The sequence below is a fragment of the Grampus griseus genome (genome assembly GCF_964374135.1).
Source record: "Grampus griseus genome assembly, chromosome: 5".
NCBI lineage: Eukaryota > Metazoa > Chordata > Mammalia > Artiodactyla > Delphinidae > Grampus > Grampus griseus.
The window spans coordinates 32,370,475-32,391,267 of NC_138998.1; the positions used below are offsets into that span (position 1 = coordinate 32,370,475).

At 37.0% G+C, this 20,793-nt stretch overlaps 1 protein-coding gene across 2 annotated transcripts in view; it reads left to right on the top strand.

Moving 5' to 3' along the window:
• The window catches only part of RYK (receptor like tyrosine kinase), a gene marked incomplete at its 5' end in the record, with an annotated part of 102,449 nt that overhangs the window by 72,554 nt on the left and 9,102 nt on the right, over nucleotides 1-20,793 (top strand). For both annotated transcript variants that reach the window (XM_082655624.1, XM_082655625.1), the window contains 2 exons: nucleotides 329-438; nucleotides 599-758. In XM_082655624.1, coding sequence (XP_082511750.1) covers nucleotides 329-438; nucleotides 599-758 — 270 coding nt within the window. The remainder of the gene's footprint in view (nucleotides 1-328; nucleotides 439-598; nucleotides 759-20,793) is intronic.

Here is a 20,793-nt window from a genome sequence, read left to right on the forward strand (position 1 = left end):
TATTGAATAATAAACATTTGAAATATTACCCTTAGAATTCAGCATTCATTGAACAGATGTTTATTTAGCTGCTACTGTATATGCTGGATGTTGGGGAGATACACCTAACAGATGAGAGTGAAGTAAATGGTAAATTACAGTACAGAATGATAAGGACTGTAGTAGGTATAAGTATAGGAAGCTATGGGAACATGTTCTTGGTCAAGAAGTAGCTTTTTAAAACTTAGTGTGTAGGTGTATTTTGGGATGGAGTAAGATTGTGGAATAAAATAACTACCATCAAAGTTTTTGTGCTAACTGCAGACATTGTCATTTTCTGTTACCACAGGCAATTTCTCAACAAGACCTGGTCCACATGGCTATTCAGGTTGCCTGTGGAATGAGCTATCTGGCCAGAAGGGAAGTCATCCACAAAGACCTGGCTGCTAGGAACTGTGTGTAGGTGCCATGAGCTTGTCACTGTCATTTGATATTTAGTGTTCCCTGAATTTGGGTTCTCTCCAGGAGTCACAGTGGGAACTGTGTTGTATTTATGAGTGATTGTGGTCCATATTTTTTCAGTATTCAATTGTATTTGATGTTCATATCTACTTTGCAGCATTGATGACACACTTCAAGTTAAGATCACAGACAATGCCCTCTCCAGAGACTTGTTCCCTATGGACTATCATTGTCTGGGAGACAACGAAAACAGGCCGGTTCGGTGGATGGCTCTTGAAAGTCTGGTTAATAACGAATTCTCCAGTGCTAGTGATGTGGTAAGTACTGGGACCCCCAGATATCAGCAGAATGGAGGAGGCTCCAAATGCTTTTAAAACGTTTTTCAATTTTTTTAATCTGATAACTGTTCCCCGAAGTTTTTTATTCAGAAAGCAAGTATAGTTAGCTTTCTAACTGTCAGCTAGTTTGTGGAGATAAGCTGTGACCCAAACCATGGCCCATCACTGTGTGTAATGAGATAGGTAGACACTATCCCAGTTTTAAAGGTGATGATATTGAAGTTAGGTTTTTTTTTTTTTTTTTTTTGCAGTACACGGGCCTCTCACTGTTGTGGCCTCTCCCGTTGCGGAGCACAGGCTCCGGATGCGCAGGCTCAGCAGCCATGGGTCACGGGCCCAGCCGCTCCGCGGCATGTGGGATCTTCCCGGACCGGGGCACGAACCCGTGTCCCCTGCATAGGCAGGCGGACTCTCAACCACTGCGCTGCCAGGGAAGCCCTGAAGTTAGGTTTTTTAAGTCTCAGAATGACCAGGTGGCTGTCAGATAGTAAAGATTTATTGTTTTCTTTTTTTCAAATGACCTCTTCCAAGTTTTATGGCCTGTATAACTTACAGTTCCCCAGATGTCACTCTCTTCCTTTTTGTCAGTTTCTGGGTGGTTCTGTCTATTCAAGCAGATCATATAGTGGGATCCTTTCAACTTAGTGATGTATAGTTTCAGAAGCCACAGTTACTCGTGTGTATTTTGTAGGCATTTTAATTGTTTTTAATTTCTGCCACTTTTTAGTTTGATTTGGAAAATTAATTTATTTCCCTATCTCTTGCTTAATGCACTTTATTATTATGGCTGAATATTTAGAGATTAGGTAAAACTTCTGCTTATAAGGCCCCCCTGTATCACTCAATATCTGTTAGTGTTACATGTAAAATTTTATAGAGTAATTTGCTTCAAAGTTTCAGCTATAAAAATTGGGCTTACCATATCATTATATCTTGTGTCTCAGTGATATATTTTATTTATAATATAGGGTTTCCCTTTTACTAACTTTGTGTGGGTTAAGGACTACTCTTTTAATACCAATTTCCCTCAGTGTATTAGTGTCCTGTGGCTGCTGTAACAGATTGCAGCAACCTTGGTGGTAAAACAGCAGAGGCTCATTCTCTCACAGTTGAATTCTGGAAGCCACATGTTTGAAATCAGGGTGTAGGCAGGGCCGTGCTCCCTCCAGAGACCTTAAGGGAGAAACCATCCTTGCCTCTCCCAGCTTCTGGTGGCTCTTGGCACTCCTTGGCTTGTGGCTGCATCTCTCTGCTCCATGTTGATACCACCTTATCCTCCATGTGTCTGTCTCTCGAAACCCCTCTACCTCTCTCTTACAGTGATACATATGATTGCATTTAGGATGTATCTCATAATCCAGGATATGTTTCTACTCTCAAGGTCCTTAACTTAATCACATCTTTTGTCATATAAGGTAATATCTATAGGTTTCGGGGATTAGAATGTAGACATATCTTTGGGGCCACCATTCAATCCACTATACTCAGTAATTGAAATTACCTAAGATTTCCTTATTGAAAAACTAATCTTCCAATTTAAAATCCTTGAAATGATTTGTTAAGGGAGGAACCCTCTCTTGTTACTATAGTCTTTTTTTTTTTTTTTTTTGCGGTACGCGGGCCTCTCACTGTTGTGGGCTCTCCCGTTGTGGAGCAACAGGCTCCGGACGTGCAGGCTTAGCGGCCATGGCCCACGGGCGCAGCCACTCTGCGGCATGTGGGATCCTCCCGGACTGGGGCACGAACCCGTGTCCCCTGCATCGGCAGGCGGACTCTCAACCACTGCGCCACCAGGGAAGCCCTATAGTCTTTTAATTTAATTTTTTTTTTCTTTTTCAGGAGCTAGGTTAGCTATTTGATATATTGTGCCTTTCTGCATACCACGTGTTTTGATGAAATGTGCTCACTTGATGTGAATGAGCAAGTTACATATATAGTTTTTAACCTTTTTTCATGTAAGTGAAGGTCTTTCATTATGCATATCTTCAAAATACTTTGTTTTAACTTAATTTAAAATCAACTACTCTCTGAAAAGAAAAAAGAAAAGCTTATCTGACACTTGTGAGATGGGCAGAATAGATATGAGTGATGATGCAAAGGATGTTTTCTGCTTCATGGAGCAGCTGCAAAAGTTAATAGTGGATGGAAACTTGTTGCCACAGTCTTTCCCAGCCAGAGTCATGGGGCCTTTTGGAGAATGGGTGGAGGTGGGAGGAATAAATCCTGATTCTTAGACACAGAGCCCTGAGGGTTCAGCTTGTATAGCAGTGGGAAACTAGGCCTAGTCTGTTCTTTCAGAGCTGTGATAATAAAATAAAATTTCTCTAACATTAATGTCAAGAAGTTAAAATTCCAAGTAAAGCAATACAAATACGCCAAGCAACTTACATAGTTCTCATAGTTATTTAAAGAGAACCTGGACTTCTTTTTGGGGGAAGGAGGGGTTGCTTTTTTTGTTTTTGATGTTTATTTTTCTCAAATGATGTTTAAAAAAAAGGAAAACAGAGCTTGATTTAGGCTAGCAAACAGCTGCTGTATTGAATGACAGTAAGGACCAGTTATACTCAGATGCTTGTTTTTCAAGTTGCCAAATCTTTATTCAGAAGTTCTGAATTGTAGGTGGGATTCTTTACCAGTTTCTACATTAAGCAAAGCCATTTTCATGGGGAAAAAAATTGAGTTTAACTTTGGTTTTAGAACATAGTTCAAAAACATAATATCAGTTGAATTAGAGCTACATGGTTTTCAAATCCACCCCTTTAGTAGAAAAGCCTGCATCTGAACATTTTTGAATGCAGAAAAGTAGAAGAAATTTTCCTCACATCTTCTTTGAAAATATCATTCCATATTTGATTTAAAAGATTAATTCACTCATCTCTTTGGGATGTTAATATTCTTTTTAATGGTTGATTTTAAAATTTTATGGTTTTATTACTCATTGAAATATAGCATAGTTGCCTTAACAGAAATGAGGTGGCAGTTGTGGTGAACCCAAAACTAGTCTAATGGGCAAGAAATAGAAGATGTTTCTTAGATGGCAGTCTATAATACAAAGATGCCATGTAAATTCAAGGAGATTGGGAATTGTTTGATTATTCTCTTAGAAAAAGGAATATTGATAAGTAATATTTCAGAGGGGTATGCAAGATGGCCAGTAGTACTGTTAGCTTGCACAGTGGAAGCCCCCAAAATATGCATGCTTAACCTAATGTATTTGCTTATTTCTATATAAGTATTCCATTGTATATTTAAGCAGTAATAGGAAATTTTTTTTAGGAATTATTTTTTATAACACTTATGATCACATATTTCACAGGAACTCCAGAGTGAAAATTAGATGATACACTTCAACTAATGAGACTATAGTTAATAATACATTTCTAAGCAATGTGATCTGCATCTCTTCAGCTGGGTACACTGTGCTGTATTAGCTGGTAAATTCCATATAGAGGATATATGGCTTGGTTAAGCAAATATTTCAAAATCATACTTAGAATTAGTTATTCTTACAATTATGATATTTTACAAATTTTGCAACAGTTCACATATTTTGTGTAAGAACTTGCCTTAACAGGAGAATTACTTTAAAATCATCACCACTTTTAGCATGTCTCGGCATAAACTTACTTGAAGTGTCTGTGTGACCCAAGTTCTTCTGAGCTGTACTTAGAATGTGATGGTGAGAATACCCACATTGATTTACGTTTAACATGGTCAACTCCTAAAATGTTCAGATTTTTCTTCTTTAGATTCTTATAAATTCATTTCCTTTAAAATGTATTTTTCCCCTAAATATCTTTTGCCTTGGATAATTGAGATTGAAAGGAATGGGAATACTGTTCTGTTTCCTATGACTGTGATGGGGCTATTTAGTGTAAAAATCCTGCCTTTCTGTTTTGTGGGGTTGAGTATTTTTTGAATTCTTGTGTTGAAGCACACGTTAAATTGCTTTTTAACATTTGTATTGAATTGTGTATACATAATCGTTATGCTGTGCTTCTACTTTTCCTTTATGGATTAAATTGGGGTTTTAAAAAGTTACATTTAATATTGTACTTTCGGGCTGTAAAACTTCATTCAGAGTCAAATGCAAAATAAGTAATGTAACCCCATTCCCCCCAGAATATCTACACATGTAAAATACATATTTTAGCTATTAATGTAGCATCTAACAAATGATATTACTGCCTTGGAGGGAAATTTTCTCTGCCCTTAAAAGACCCTTAACATTTTTGCATTCCTTTATAGTTAAAAATTCTCCCTGATTTATTTGGAAATACATTAATGTTTTCTGTCTTAAAAATAATACATTGCATTTCTGGGTTGTGTTTTAACAGTTTTTACTGGAAGGATTCAATATTGTACTATGTCAAGATTGTTATAATGTTAATATCAGCTTTTAACTGTTGAACTTAGGAAATATGCACAACCAGATTTGACTAGTTATAAATCTCTAATATTATTCTAAGATATGACATCATCATAGCCATTATTAAGAATTTCTGGATATTGTTTTTACTCTGCTTTCATCAGATGTGGTACTGCCATAGATCTTTTTTGGTGACTTTCTTTTCCTTTATTTGAAAATAGATTTCTTGATTTATGTCTTCTTTGAATTATTTAGCTAGTTATAGTAGCTAACATAATTCTGTAAGAGGCTACCTTCTATTAAGAGACTGAATGCAATCAGGAATACACAATTAAGAGTTTTTTCTTGGTGGTTTTCTTGCCTTTATGGTATTACATTGTGTTTACAAAGCATTTTCTTGGGACAGAAACAAGTCAAGGAAATGATTTCCATGTTAGTCTTATCAGTGTGGTTTATGGCAATGAGGAGATCCTTTTTAGGGTGCATGGCATATGAAAGTGTGTTCCTTGACATTTCTTTTGTGAACATTAGAGATTATCTCCAGAAGAAGGAGAGAAATCCGTAGTTATGCAGATACTCTGTTTGCTGCAGAGTGCTTCTTATTGCTCCTCTTTGCCCAGTGCCATGGAAAGTCACTGCCACAACCCTGAAAAGACTTGTGCAGGAGAAACTCACATTCATAATATGCCCATGAAGAGTGGTCTTCTGAACTACTGTGGTATCAGAGAGAGCTATAGTTTTCAGAGAATGCTTATTACTTTTAAAAGAATAGAAAACTTTCTATTTTATTCCATTTCTTCATTATTAATTTTAGAATAATACTTAGAGTCCCATTATTTAATTTGTTTCCATTATGGTTGCACATTTTACACATCAACAATCTTAGACTTACTATTTAAATATTCATGTTAAGATGAATTGATTAAAAGACATTAGAAAAAAGCTGGAGAGGTGAAAAAATCATTCAGACATTACTTTAGGAAATAAAGATTTAAAGTTTAATTTTATTAACATTAAGAAAATATTGTTTAGTTTTATGAAATAGTCCTAATATTTCCTGGGAATGCGGAATAAATGGATTTACTTTAGGAACAGTTAATATATTTTCAGAGTGAACAGTTCCTGTCTTGTGATCAAGTAGTTGCACTCAATTTATTTTCTGTATTTGGCTCTCCTTGAGAATAGATATTTTCCTTAAGAGATCTTGTGAACATACCCTTCCTTTCCTTTCCTGCCTTGTCCTTATCATTCTATTTAATATCCCCTTCAAATAGCCCCAGTGTTCTGATAGAGCAATGTCTAAGCATCTGATACAGTGGAGGAAAGTACCATATATAGCAGATATGTGTGATGGCTTGGTAGGCATCCAGTATTAGATCCTAGGACAGATTTGGTCTCTTTTCAGTCACGTAGGACACTCTGTGCCTAAAGTTTGCAGATTTTTGAAGTTGAGTTAGCAGGCATGTACTAAATTTGATACCTGATGCAGTCAAAATGCACTTTCTATATAGTCATTGTACACTTGGGTACATTTGTTTAGCTGGAATAGAAAAGTATTAGCCACAGTGATAAGTATAAAGGATTATTAAGATTTTTAGGTGATAGTTTACACTGAAGAATTGTTAAAAAGAACCCTTTAAAGGTCACTTGTGTGAATTTATTAATTGGATCCTGGCCCCTGGCCCTTGACTCCACTCAGTGTGCCAGGGGCTTGGCCCACCACTGTGCATCCAGTAAAGCTTTTTTAAAGTAGCATAATTCTATAGATACATTTTTCCACTGTGGTTATTGGAAAGGCCTGGAAAATACGTGTCTGAAAAATGAAAATTCGTAGAATAGTATAGCTTCAAAAATTGGATATTCAGAAAGGGGTATATACTAATAAAGCTTGTACCTCGAGTATGGCATAGTGTTAGTTTTGGAAACTTGTGAAAATTGTTTAGTTAATGTTAATGAAAGTCGATTAAACTCAAGCTTCCACTGCTTGGAATGTTACTCTATGATATTTTGATCTTCAGAGTGAACTCTTAATTAAAGGAATTGATAAAGAGAAATCCAAACTCCTTCGCCTTGGTTTTCAGAACTTCTGTTCCTTATCTTCATGTTTCAGTTTTATATTTTCTACTGTACGTTTCTTTATATTCTGCATTTAAGCCAATCCGAAATTCCTGCTGAGTCCAAACTCGCCATGTGCTTCTATGCCATTTAATTTGATCATCTTTGGATCCCAGAGAATTGTATCTAGTTAATGACACCCATAAAGAATTCTTTATCTACCTAATAATGGCACCTATCACACGCTGCCTTATATTTTCTGGCACAAGTCATTTTTCCCAGAACAGGCAGTGGGGAACTCTGACTTAATTATTTTCCTTTAGAACGTTTTCCATATTTACAGAATTAAAGTTGTGTGTGTGTGTGTGTGTGTGTGCACGTAGCAGTGTTAATCTTATCCTTAGAGAGCTGTGTACGTGACTGTGTAAAAGAATCTTGGAGGGCCTCACACTGTCCTCTTCTACCCTCTGTTTCCATGTTGAATCCTCATTTTTCTCCTTGTCTCACTCCTACAGACTTCAATTCAGAGATCCCATGTGTTCTTTTGACTACAGTTGTTATTTATGAGTAAATGATTTATTAATTGACATTTGTGGCCTAAGGTCTCCCTCTTAAGTATTAGATATATTGCATAGATGCCTACTCTGCTTTTGTGCCCAGGGCCCATGTTTCTGAAAACATAAGTGCAATCTTTGCACTGTAAAGATGCAACACAATTGAGGACAACAGGTAGACTGTCTGGTTTGAGGGGAAAACATGATTGATTTGCTATGGGGCATGTTAAGTTCAGGATACTGATGGGTGGAATGTAGGTCTGGAATTCTGGACAGACATAGAAGCAGGATATTAGAAATTGTACATCAGCTTCGTAAAAGTGTGTGATAGAATAAGCAAGAGAGTTTGTTGAGCTCAGAGGTGGCGAATATAAAGAGAGAAGAAAGCCAAGAGAAAATGTAGGGAATATTTACTTTAGTTAGTGAGAAAGGAAAGATGAACAATGAATCAAACAGAAAGGTAAGAAGAGAATCCAGAGAATGCTGTGTCTTAGAAACCAAGGAAGGAAATAGTTTCAAGGAGAGTCTAGTCTCTAAACATATCTGCAGTAGTCAGAAAGGATGAGGAAATCTTTGAGGGCTTTTGAACAGGCAGGTTTAGTAAATCATTAAAGATGGATATGGTTGTTAAGGGCTCTGTGGGAGGTGAGAAAGTGGAGACAATAAATAGATTACACTTTGAAGAAGTTTAGCTATGAAAAGGAGTGGAAGGATTGTAGCTTGATGGGTTGGCAGGATCAAGAGAGGTTTTATTGTGTTAATGTTGTGTTTTATTTTACTGGGTTTGTTTGGTGTGGCTTTTAGGCAGGGAAGCAATGGGGAGAAAGAGATGGACTTGTGATTATTGGAGGGGAGGTCCAAGAGATGATAGGTGAACGGGCTCAGAAGCCCATGTAAAGGTATAGTTTGGCATAGGAGGAGGTATACCTCTTGTCTGAGATGGGAATAAAGCAAGAGATGGGAGAGAGAAGGTACAGAAAATTCTTGAAGAAGGATCTCTCATTGACCTATGGGACAACTTCAGTTGCTGAATATAGTTGTAATCGGGGTCCACAAAAGCATGCATTGGAGATGCGGGGCAGTGGGGGACTAAAAGAATAATGAAGAAATAACTGAAATGTTTCCAAATTTGATTAAAACTATAAATCCACAGATCTAAGAGCTCAACAAACCCCAAACAAAATAAGCACGAAGAAACTAATGCGTTACACATTATAATCAAATTGCGCAAAACTAGCGATAAAGAGAAAATCTTAAAAGCAGCCATAAAAAAAAGAATGTTAATATACAGAGGAACCAGGAAAATTTCTCACTGGAAGCCATGCAAGGGAGAAGACAGTGAAGCAACATCTTTAAACATCTTGAACATCTACTGTAAGAAAAAACTTATGTAGAATTTTATATCCAGATAAAATATCTTTCAAAAACTGAAGGGGAAATAAAGACTTTTCCAGAAATAGAAAAACTGAAAGAATTCATAACTAGCAGATGCGCACTATAAGAAATGTTAAAGGAAGTCCTTTAGGAACCAGCCAGATGGAAATACGGGTCTGACGAAGGAACAGAGAATACCAGAAATGGTAACTGCATGGGTAAATGTATACAGGTTTTTTTTCTCATTACTTAAATCGTTTAAAAAGATAATTGAACATATTTTTATGTGCCTTGTGTAGTAATTGGTAAAATAGACAGCAAATCAGTAAGGATATAGATTTCAATGACAGTACCAACCAACTTGATCTAGTTAACAGTTATAGAACACACCATTCAACAGCAGCAGAATGCATATCTGCAGGTTCACATGGAATATTTACTAAGGTAGACCACATTCTGGATCATGATCAAGTCAATAAATTTAAAAGGATTTAATTCACACAAAGTAGGGTTTTGTGAACACAGTGGAATTAAATTAGAAATCAAAAATAGGAATCTAGGACTTCCCTGCTGGCATAGTGGTTAAGAATCCGCCTGCCAATGCAGGGGACACAGGTTCAATCCCTGGTCCGGGAAGATCCCACATGCCACGGAGCAACTAAGCCCGTGTGCCACAACTACTGAGCCTGTGCTCTAGAGCCCATGAGCCACAACTACTGAAGCCCGTGCTCTGCAACAAGAGAAGCCACCACAGCGAGAAGTCCGCGCACCGCAATGAAGAGTAGCCCCCACTCACCACAACTAGAGAAAGCCCGCGAGCAGCAGCAAAGACCCAATGCACTCAAAAATAAAAATAAATTAAAACAACAACAACAAAAAGGAATCTAGAAAATCCTCAAATATTTAGAAACTAAATAATACACATTCAAGTAACCCATGTGTCAAGGAAGTAATCAAAAGGGAAATTATAAAGTACTTAGAATTGAATGAAAGTAAAGACACATTTCAAAATTTGGGGGATGCTGCTCAAGGGCGACATGTATACTATTAAACATCAATATTAGAAAAGAAGAAAAGTCTCAAATTAGTGACCTTAGTTTTCACCTTAACAAACTAGAAGAAGAGCAGTTTAACTCCCAAGTAAGTAGGTGAAAGGAAATAATAAAGATTAGATGGAAGTCAGTGAAATATGAAACAGAAAAACAGTGGAGAAAAATCAAGTGAAACCAGTGCTTAACTCTGAGAATATCATTAATGATGAATCTTTTGCCAGACTAATCAGGAAAAAAAGAAGTTGCAAATTAACGATATAATGAATGAGAGAGGTGATATCATTAAAGATTCTCACAGGTATTAATAGTAAGAGAATATTATGAACTTTTTCCCAGTAAATTTAGACACAGGTGAAATGGACAAATTCTTTGGAAGATAAGAATTTTCAAAGCTCACTCAAGGAGTAGATAATCTGAATAGCCATATAAAAATTGAATTTTTGTTTTTTTTTGGCCTTGCTGCGTGGCTTGTGGGATCTTAGTTCCCCAACCAGGGATTAAAGCCAGGCCCTCAGCAGTGAGAGTGTGGAGTCCTAACCACTGGACTGCCAGGTAATTCCCCCAAAATTTAATATTTAGTTAAAAACCTGCCCCAAAAGAAAATTTTAGGTCTAGATTAAACTCTAGGGCACTGCCGAATGCCTTCAAACATTTAAGGAAGAAATAATAAAAATTCTATACAGTTTCAGAAAGTTGAGGAGAGAATACTTTCTAACTCATTCTGTGAAGTCAACATTACCTTGAAACTGATCTACAGATCATTATCACTCATGATCACAGATGCAAAAATTAAACAGAAGTTTAGAACCCATGAATATATTTGAAAATAATATTATGACCACATAGGCTTTATCCCAAGAATACAAGCTTTTTCAGTCATTTGAAAAGTCAAGCAGTGCAGTTTACTGTATTACATATTAAAAAATAAAAACCATATGGTCATCTCAGTAGATGCAGAAAAAGTATTAGAAAAAAATCCAAAATTCATTTCTAGTAAAAATTCCTAGCAGTCTGATAAAGGGCATCTACAAAAACAAAAACAAAACCCTATAGCTGTTATCATACTTAATGCTAAAAGGCTGAATTCTTTTTACCTAATAACAGTAATAACAAGGGCACCCACTCTCATCAGTATTGTTCTCAAGGTTCTAGCCAGTGCACTAAGGCAAGAAAAGGAAATAAAAGGTAAGAAAATATTGCATAGGAAAAAGTAACTCTTTATTTGTGGGCAACTTGATCGTCTATGAAGAAAATCCAATGTGATATACAAAATAGCTACTAGAACTAATAAATGAGTTTAGAAAGATTACAGGATATAAGATCAATGTACAAAAGTAAGTTGTATTTCTACATACTAATAAAAATCAGAAATTAAAAGTTTTTTAAAAACATAAAAGCATCATAAAATATGAAATTCTTAGGAATAAATATGACAAAAATTGTGAAAGACCTATATGATGAAAACGCTATGAAACACTGTTGAGAGAAATTAAAGTCCTACATAAGTGGAGTGGTGTACCTTGTTTGTTGGCCAGAAAACTCAATATTGAGATGTTAGTTCTCTCCAAGTTGACCTATAGATTCAACACATTTCCGAAGAAAATCTTTGCAGGCTTTTAATTTTTATTTTTATTTTTTTGTAGAAGTTGACAGATTGATAAAATTGATATGGAAAGGCAAAGAACCATAGCCAAAACAGCTTTGAAAAAAGAAAGTTATGGGTCTGATTTCAAATTACAGTAATCAAGATAGTTGTGGTATTGGGATTAAGGTAGATAGGTAGATCAGTGGAACAGAATAGAGTATGTAAAATTTGACCCACATATATATGGACAACTAATTTGCAACAAAAGTGCAAAGGCAAGTCAATGGAGAAAGGATTCTCTTTTAAACAAATGGTCCTGGAGCAACTGGATATCCAGCTACAAAACAAATGAACTTCAATTTATACCTTGCTCCATGTACAAAAATTAACTCAAAATAAGTCACAGACCTAAGTGCATGACCTAAAACTATAAAACTTCTGGAAGACAATAATAGAAGAAAATCTTTGGAGCTTTGCCATAAGCAAAGATTTCTTAGACAAGACACCAACTCAAGATCTGTAAAAGAACAAATTAGACTTTATCAAAATTTGAAGCTTGTACTTTTTGAAATAGTGTTAAGAGAATGAGAAGACAAGTCACACTCAGAGGATATATTTGCAAGTCATATATCTGGTAAAGGACATATTTGCAGAATATATAAAGAACTCTAAAAATTCAGTACAGGTATTCCCCACTTTTCAAAAGTTTGCTTTATGCCACTTCGCTTTTACGAAAGACGTATGTTAGTACCTGTTTTCACAAACCAAGAGAAATCGAAAGAAGATTTTTGGTTTTACAAAAAAAAAAGGTGAAAAGCAAAAACAGCATTCAAGTGTTTGTTTTGTAGCAGCCATTATAGAGACATCTTGCACCCCAGGCAGTGAGAGTGGCCCCACCAAGCTCCTTCCCCAGACACTACACTCAGCATCTCAGTATCAAGCCACCATGGCTTTGAACTGTGCTTGTGAGCATCTGTGATTTATCTCTATTTATATTGTGCATGTGTTAGTAAGATGTGTTCTAAAGTAATTGCTGCCTCACTTTATGGCATTTCTGTTTACAAAAGGTTTCATAGGAATGCTCTACTTTCAGATAGCAGGGTAAATAAAAAAGCTGTAATAAAAAAGCAACCCAATATAAAAATGGGCAAAATATTTCAACAGACACTTCACCAGTGAAGATATATAAATGGAAAATAAGCACATGAAAATATGATTAACATCATTAATCATTAGGAAAACGCAAACTAAAACCACAACAAAATACCATTCCCCACCCATTACTATGGCTAAAATTGAAGACTGAAGTCTTTGCAAGGATATGGAAGAACGGTAGCTCTCTTATACCGCTGATGGTAATGTAATATGGTACATACACTTCGGAAAACAGTTTTGCAGTTTCTTTCTTTCTTTTTTTTTTTAAGTATGAGATATTTTATCCTTAATAAATTTTTTTAAATTTATTTATTTTTGGCTGCGTTGGGTCTTAGTTGTGGCACGCAGGATCTTCATTGTGGCCCATGGGCCTCTCTCTAGTTGTGGCACGAGGGCTCTTCACTGCAGCACGTAGGCTCTGAAGTTGTGGTGTGTGGGCTGTCTAGTTGAGGCCTGTGGGCTCAGCAGTTGGGGCATGTGGGCTTATTTCCCCCATGGCCTGTGTTCCCTGACCAGGAATCGAACCTGCATCCCCTGCATTGGAAAGCAGATTCCTAACCACTGGACCACCAGGGACAATTCCCAGTGTGGCAGTTTCTTAAAACGTTAAACATGTACATACCATATCCAGTCATTTTGCTCCTAGGTAAATGAAAGCATATGTCCTTACCAATACTTGGGCATAGATGTTCATAGCAGCCTTATTTTTAGTAGCTAAACCTGGAAATAATTCAATGTCCATCAACAGGTAAGTGGGTAAACTGCTGTATTCATACAATGAACTACTGTTCAGCAGTGAAAAGGGATGAACTGTCAATATATCATGGATGAATCTCAGAATCGTTATTCTAAGTGAAAGAAGCTAGACAAAATGTACAGTTTTAATAATTCCATTTATGTGAAATTCTAGAAAATGCAAACTAATGTTAGTGGCAGAGAGCAGATTAATGGTTATTTGGAGATAGTGGGGACTGGGAGGAAGGGATTAGAGCTGTAAGAATCTTTGGGAAGTGATGGATATGTGATATGTTCATTATCTTGATTGTGGCAGTTGTTTCAGAGGTGTGTACATATGTGAGAATATATCAAATCGAACAGTTTATTGTATGTTGGCCATACTACAATAAAAATACATAAAAACTGTCTTCTGTCTTTGCTGTCTGACCACCACTGCTAACACATCTAAGACTAGTTCCTAAGTTTCCAGGATCTTAGGACCCAGCTAGGACTCTTAAAAATATTGAGTTCCAGGCCTCAGAATTACTAGGATGGGGCTAAGGAATCTGTAATTTTAACAAACACTCCAGGTGATTTTTCTTATTACTCAAGCTTGGAAAGCACTTGTCCCACATTAAGTTAATTCCACTTTGGTCATCTGAACCTGTTTCCATATATGAGAAAGGGATGTTAGGTTTCCAGTGTTAACAGAAAGGCCTAGCCATAAAACACTTGATTATGCTTTTGCTATGGTCAGATGAGATCATTTAGAATTGAACAAAATTTTTTTTCATCATATGTAATATATTGAGGTCAGCCTGAAGTAACAGAATGGAAATCTCTGAATAGTCCCAACATTAGTGAATATTACATCAAAGAGTAAAAAAGAATTATTATATACTTTTTTTTCTCTTTCCCTTTTTTTATTTCTTTTTTTTAACATCTTTATTGAGGTATAATTGCTTTACAATAGTGTGTTAGTTTCTGCTTTATAACAAAGTGAATCAGTTATACATATACATATGTTCCCATATGTCTTCCCTCTTGCGTCTCCCTCCCTCCCACCCTCCCTATCCCACCCCTCCAGGCTGTCACAAAGCACCGAGCCAATATCCCTGTGCCATGCGGCTGCTTCCCACTAGCTATCTACCTTACTACGTTTGTTAGTGTGTATATGTCCATGACTCTCTCTCGCCCTGTCACAGCTCACCCTTCCCCCTCCCCATAACCTCAAGTCCGTTCTCCAGTAGGTCTGCGTCTTTATTCCTGTCTTACCCCTAGGTTCTTCATGACATTTTTTTCCCTTAAATTCCATATATATGTGTTAGCATACGGTATTTGTCTTTTTCTTTCTGACTTACTTCACTCTGTATGACAGACTCTAGGTCTATCCACCTCATTACAAATAGCTCAATTTCATTTCTTTTTATGGCTGAGTAATATTCCATTGTATATATGTACCACATCTTCTTTATCCATTCATCCAATGATGGGCACTTAGGTTGTTTCCATCTCCGGGCTATTGTAAATAGAGCTGCAATGAACATTTTGGTACGTGACTCTTTTTGAATTTTGGTTTTCTCAGGGTATATGCCCAGTAGTGGGATTGCTGGGTCATATGGTAGTTCTATTTGTAGTTTTTTAAGGAACCTCCATACTGTTCTCCATGGTGGCTGAACCAATTCACATTCCCACCAGCAGTGCAAGAGTGTTCCCTTTTCTCCACACCCTCTCCAACATTTATTGTTTCTAGATTTTTTGATCATGGACATTCTGACAGGTGTGAGATGATATCTCATTGTAGTTTTGATTTGCATTTCTCTAATGATTAATGATGTTGAGCATTCTTTCATGTGTTTGTTGGCAGTCTGTATATCTTCTTTGGAGAAATGTCTATTTAGGTCTTCTGCCCATTTTTGGATTGGGTTGTTTGTTTTTTTGTTATTGAGCTGCATGAGCTGCTTGTAAATTTTGGAGATTTAATCCTTTGTCAGTTGCTTCATTTGCAAATATTTTCTCCCATTCTGAGGGTTGTCTTTTGGTCTTGTTTATGGTACCTTTGCTGTGCAAAAGCTTTGAAGTTTCATTAGGTCCCATTTGTTTATTTTTGTTTTTATTTCCATTACTCTAGGAGGTGGGTCAGAAAGGATCTTTCTGTGATTTATGTCATAGAGTGTTCTGCCTATGTTTTCCTCTAAGAGTTTGATAGTTTCTGGCCTTACATTTAGGTCTTTAATCCATTTTGAGCTTATTTTTGTGTATGGTGTTAGGGAGTGATCTAATCTCATACTTTTACATGTACCTGTTCAGTTTTCCCAGCACCACTTATTGAAGAGGCTGTCCTTTCTCCACTGTACATTCCTGCCACCTTTATCAAAGATAAGGTGTCCATATGTGCGTGGGTTTATCTCTGGGCTTTCTATCCTGTTCCATTGATCTATCTTTCTGTTTTTGTGTCAGTACCATACTGTCTTGATTACTGTAGCTTTGTAGTATAGTCTGAAGTCAGGGAGCCTGATTCCTCCAGCTCCTTTTTTCATTCTCAAGATTGCTTTGGCTATTCGGGGTCTTTTGTGTTTCCATACAAATTGCGAAATTTTTTGTTCTAGTTCTGTGAAAAATGCCAGTGGTAGTTTGATAGGGATTGCATTGAATCTATAGATTGCTTTGGGTAGTAGAGTCATTTTCACAATGTTGATTCCTCCTATCCAAGAACATGGTATATCTCTCCATCTATTTGTATCATCTTTAATTTATTTCATCAGTGTCTTATAATTTTCTGCATACAGGTCTTTTGTCTCCTTAGGTAGGTTTATTCCTAGATATTTTATTCTTTTGGTTGCAGTGGTAAATGGGAGTGTTTTCTTGATTTCACTTTCAGATTTTTCATCATTAGTATATAGGAATGCCAGAGATTTCTGTGCATTAATTTCGTATCCTGCTACTTTACCGAATTCATTGATTAGCTCTAGTAGTTTTCTGGTAGCATCTTTAGGATTCTCTATGTATAGTATCATGTCATCTGCAAACAGTGACAGCTTTACTTCTTCTTTTCCAATTTGGATTCCTTTTATTTCCTTTTCTTCTCTGATTGCTGTGGCTAAAACTTCCAAAACTATGTTGAATAAGAGTGGTGAGAGTGGGCAACCTTGTCTTGTTCCTGATCTTAGTGGAAATGCTTTCAGTTTTTCACCATTGAGGATGATGTTTGCTGTGGGCTTGTCCTATATGGCCTTTATTATGTTGAGGAAAGTTCCCTCTATGCCTACTTTCTGCAGGGTTTTTATCATAAATCGGTGTTGAATTTTGTCAAAAGCTTTCTCTGCATCTATTGAGATGATCATATGGTTTTTCTCCTTCAATTTGTTAATATGGTGTATCACATTGATAGATTTGCGTATATTGAAGAATCCTTGCATTCCTGGAGTAAACCCCACTTGATCATGGTGTATGATCCTTTTAATGTGCTGTTGGATTCTGTTTGCTAGTATTTTGTTGAGGATTTTTGCATCTATGTTCATCAGTGATATTGGCCTGTAGTTTTCTTTCTTTGTGCCATCCTTGTCTGGTTTTGGTATCAAGGTGATGGTGGCCTCGTAGAAGGAATTTGGGAGTGTTCCTCCCTCTGCTATATTTTGGAAGAGTTTGAGAAGGATAGGTGTTAGCTCTTCTCTAAATGTTTGATAGAATTCGCCTGTGAAGCCATCTGGTCCTGGGCTTTTGTTTGTTGGAAGATTTTTAATCACAGTTTCAATTTCAGTGCTTGTGATTCGTCTGTTCATCTTTTCTATTTCTTCCTGATTCAGTCTTGGCAGGTTGTGCATTTCTAAGAATTTGTCCATTTCTTCCAGATTGTCCACTTTATTGGCATAGAGTTGCTTGTAGTAATCTCTCATGATCTTTTGTATTTCTGCAGTGTCAGTTGTTACTTCTCCTTTTTCATTTCTAATTCTATTGATTTGAGTCTTCTCTCTTTTTTTCTTGATGAGTCTGGCTAGTGGTTTATCTATTTTGTTTATCTTCTCAAAGAACCAGCTTTTAGTTTTATTGATCTTTGCTATTGTTTCCTTCATTTCTTTTTCATTTATTTCTGATCTGATTTTTATGATTTCTTTCCTTCTGCTAACTTTGGGGTTTTTTGTTCTTCTTTCTCTAATTGCTTGAGGTACAAGGTTAGGTTGTTTATTCGAGATGTTTCCTGCTTCTTAAGGTGGGCTTGTATTGCTATAAACTTCCCCCTTAGAACTGCTTTTGCTGCATCCCATAGGTTTTGGGTCATTGTGTCTCCATTGTCATTTGTTTCTAGGTATTTTTTTATTTCCTCTTTGATTTCTTCAGTGATCACTTCATTATTAAGTAGTGTTGTTTAGCCTCCATGTATTTGTATTTTTTACAGATCTTTTCCTGTAATTGATATCTAGTCTCATGGTGTTGTGGTCAGAAAAGATACTTGATACAATTTCAATTTTCTTAAATTTACCAAGGCTTGATTTGTGACCCAAGATATGATCTATCCTGGAGAATGTTCCATGAGCACTTGAGAAAAATGTGTATTCTGTTGTTTTTGGATGGAGTGTCCTATAAATATCAATTAAGTCCATCTTTTTTAATGTATCATTTAAAGCTTGTGTTTCCTTATTTATTTTCATTTTGGATGATCTGTCCATGGGTGAAAGTGGGGTGTTTAAGTCCCCTACTATGAATGTGTTACTGTCGATTTCCCCTTTTATGGCTGTTAGTATTTGCCTTATGTATTGAGGTGCTCCTAGGTTGGGTGCATAAATATTTACAGTTGTTATATCTTTTTCTTGGATCGATCCCTTGATCATTATGTAGTGTCCTTCTTTGTCTCTTTTAATAGTCCTTATTTTAAAGTCTATTTTGTCTGATATGAGAATTGCTACTCCAGCTTTCTTTTGGTTTCCATTTGCATGGAATATCTTTTTCCATCCCCTTACTTTCAGTCTGTATATGTCTCTAGGTCTGAAGTGGGTCTCTTGTAGACAGCATATATAAGGGTCTTGTTTTTGTATCCATTCAGCCAATCTGTGTCTTTTGGTGGGAGCATTTAGTCCATTTGCATTTAAGGTAATTATCGATATGTATGTTCCTATTCCCATTTTCTAAATTGTTTTGGGTTCGTTATTATAGTTCTTTTCCTTCTCTCGTGTTTCTTGTCTAGAGAAGTTCCTTTAGCATTTGTTGTAAAGCTGGTTTGGTGGTGCTGAACTCTCTCAGCTTTTGCTTGTCTGTAAAGGTTTTAACTTCTCCATCAAATCTGAATGAGATCCTTGCTGGGTAGAGTAATCTTGGTTGCAGGTTTTTCTCCTTCAACACTTTCAATATGTCCTGCCACTCCCTTCTGGCTTGCAGAGTTTCTGCTGAAAGATCAGCTGTTAACCTTATGGGGATTCCCTTGTGTGTTATTCGTTGTTTTTCCCTTGCTGCTTTTAATATGTTTTCTTTGTATTTAATTTTTGACAGTTTGATTAATATGTGTCTTGGCGTATTTCTCCTTGTATTTATCTTGTATGGGACTCTCTGTGCTTCCTGGACTTGATTAACTATTTCCTTTCCCATATTAGGGAAGTTTTGAACTATAATCTCTTCAAATATTTTCTCAGTCCCTTTCTTTTTCTCTTCTTCTTCTGGAACCCCTATAATTCGAATGTTGGTGCGTTTAATGTTGTCCCAGAGGTCTCTGAGACTGTCCTCAGTTCTTTTCATTCTTTTTTCTTTATTCTGCTCTGCAGTAGTTATTTCCACTATTTTATCTTCCAGGTCACTTATCCGTTCTTCTGCCTCAGTTATTCTGCTATTGATCCCATCTAGAGTACTTTTAATTTCATTTATTGTGTTGTTCATTGTTGCTTGTTTCATCTTTATTTCTTCTAGGTCCTTGTTAACTGTTTCTTGCATTTTGTCCATTCTATTTCCAAGATTTCGGATCATCCTTACTATCATTATTCTGAATTCTTTTTCAGGTAGACTGCCTATTTCCTCTTCATTTGTTAGGTCTGGTACATTTTTATCTTGCTCCTTTATCTGCTGTGTGTTTTTCTGTCTTCTCATTTTGCTTATCTTACTGTGTTTGGGGTCTCCTTTTTGCAGACTGCAGGTTCGTAGTTCCCGCTGTTTTTGATGTCTGTCTCCAGTGGCTAAGGTTGGTTCAGTGTGTTGTGTAGGCTTCCTGGTGTAGGGGACTAGTGCCTGTGTTGTGGTGGATGAGGCTGGATCGTGTCTCTGTAGTGGGCAGGTTCACGTCTGGTGGTGTGTTTTGGGGTGTCTGTGGCCTTATTATGGTTTTAGGCAGCCTCTCTGCTAATGGGTGGGGTTGTGTTCCTGTTTTGCTAGTTGTTTGGCATAGATTGTCCAGCACTGTGGCTTGCTGGTCGTTGAGTGAAGCTGGGTGCTGGTGTTAAGATGGAGGTCTCTGGGAGATTTTCGCCGTTTGATATTATGTGGAGCTGGGAGGTCTCTTGTTGACCAGTGTCCTGAAGTTGGCTCTCCTACCTCAGAGGCAGAGCCCTGACTCCTGGCTGGAGCACCAAGAGACTTTCATCCACATGGCTTTCTGTAGCTTGGACTTTTCCTGGGCTAAATCCAAGGTACTAGCGGGGCTATGTTCCTTTCTGGAGATTCTAGGGGAGAGACCTTTTAGGGTTGGTGGAGTTCTCACCTCACATCACTCTGATCTATATACTTTTTAAAAAATAAATAAATTTTTCATTCATTTATTTTTGGCTGCGTTGAGTCTTTCATTGCCGTGCACGGGCTTTCTGTAGTTGTGGCGAGTGGGGGGCTACTCTTGGTTGTGGTGTGCGGGCTTCTCATTGTGGTGGCTTCTCTTGCTGCAGAGCAGGGGGGCTCTAGGTGCACAGGCTCAGTAGTTGTGGCATGCAGGCTCTAGAGCACAGGCTCAGTAGTTGTACACAGGCTTAGCTGCTCCGCAGCATGTGGGATCTTCCCAGATCAGGGATCGAACCCGTGTCCCCTGCATTGGCAGGTGGATTCTTAACCACTGCACCACCAGGGTAGTCCCGAGTATTATATACTTTTTGACAAGTCACATCTGTATATGTTGTTAGTGAAGAAAAAATTTTGTATCCTATATATTAAGAAGCTGTAAAATAACACAAGCTGGGAGAAGAGA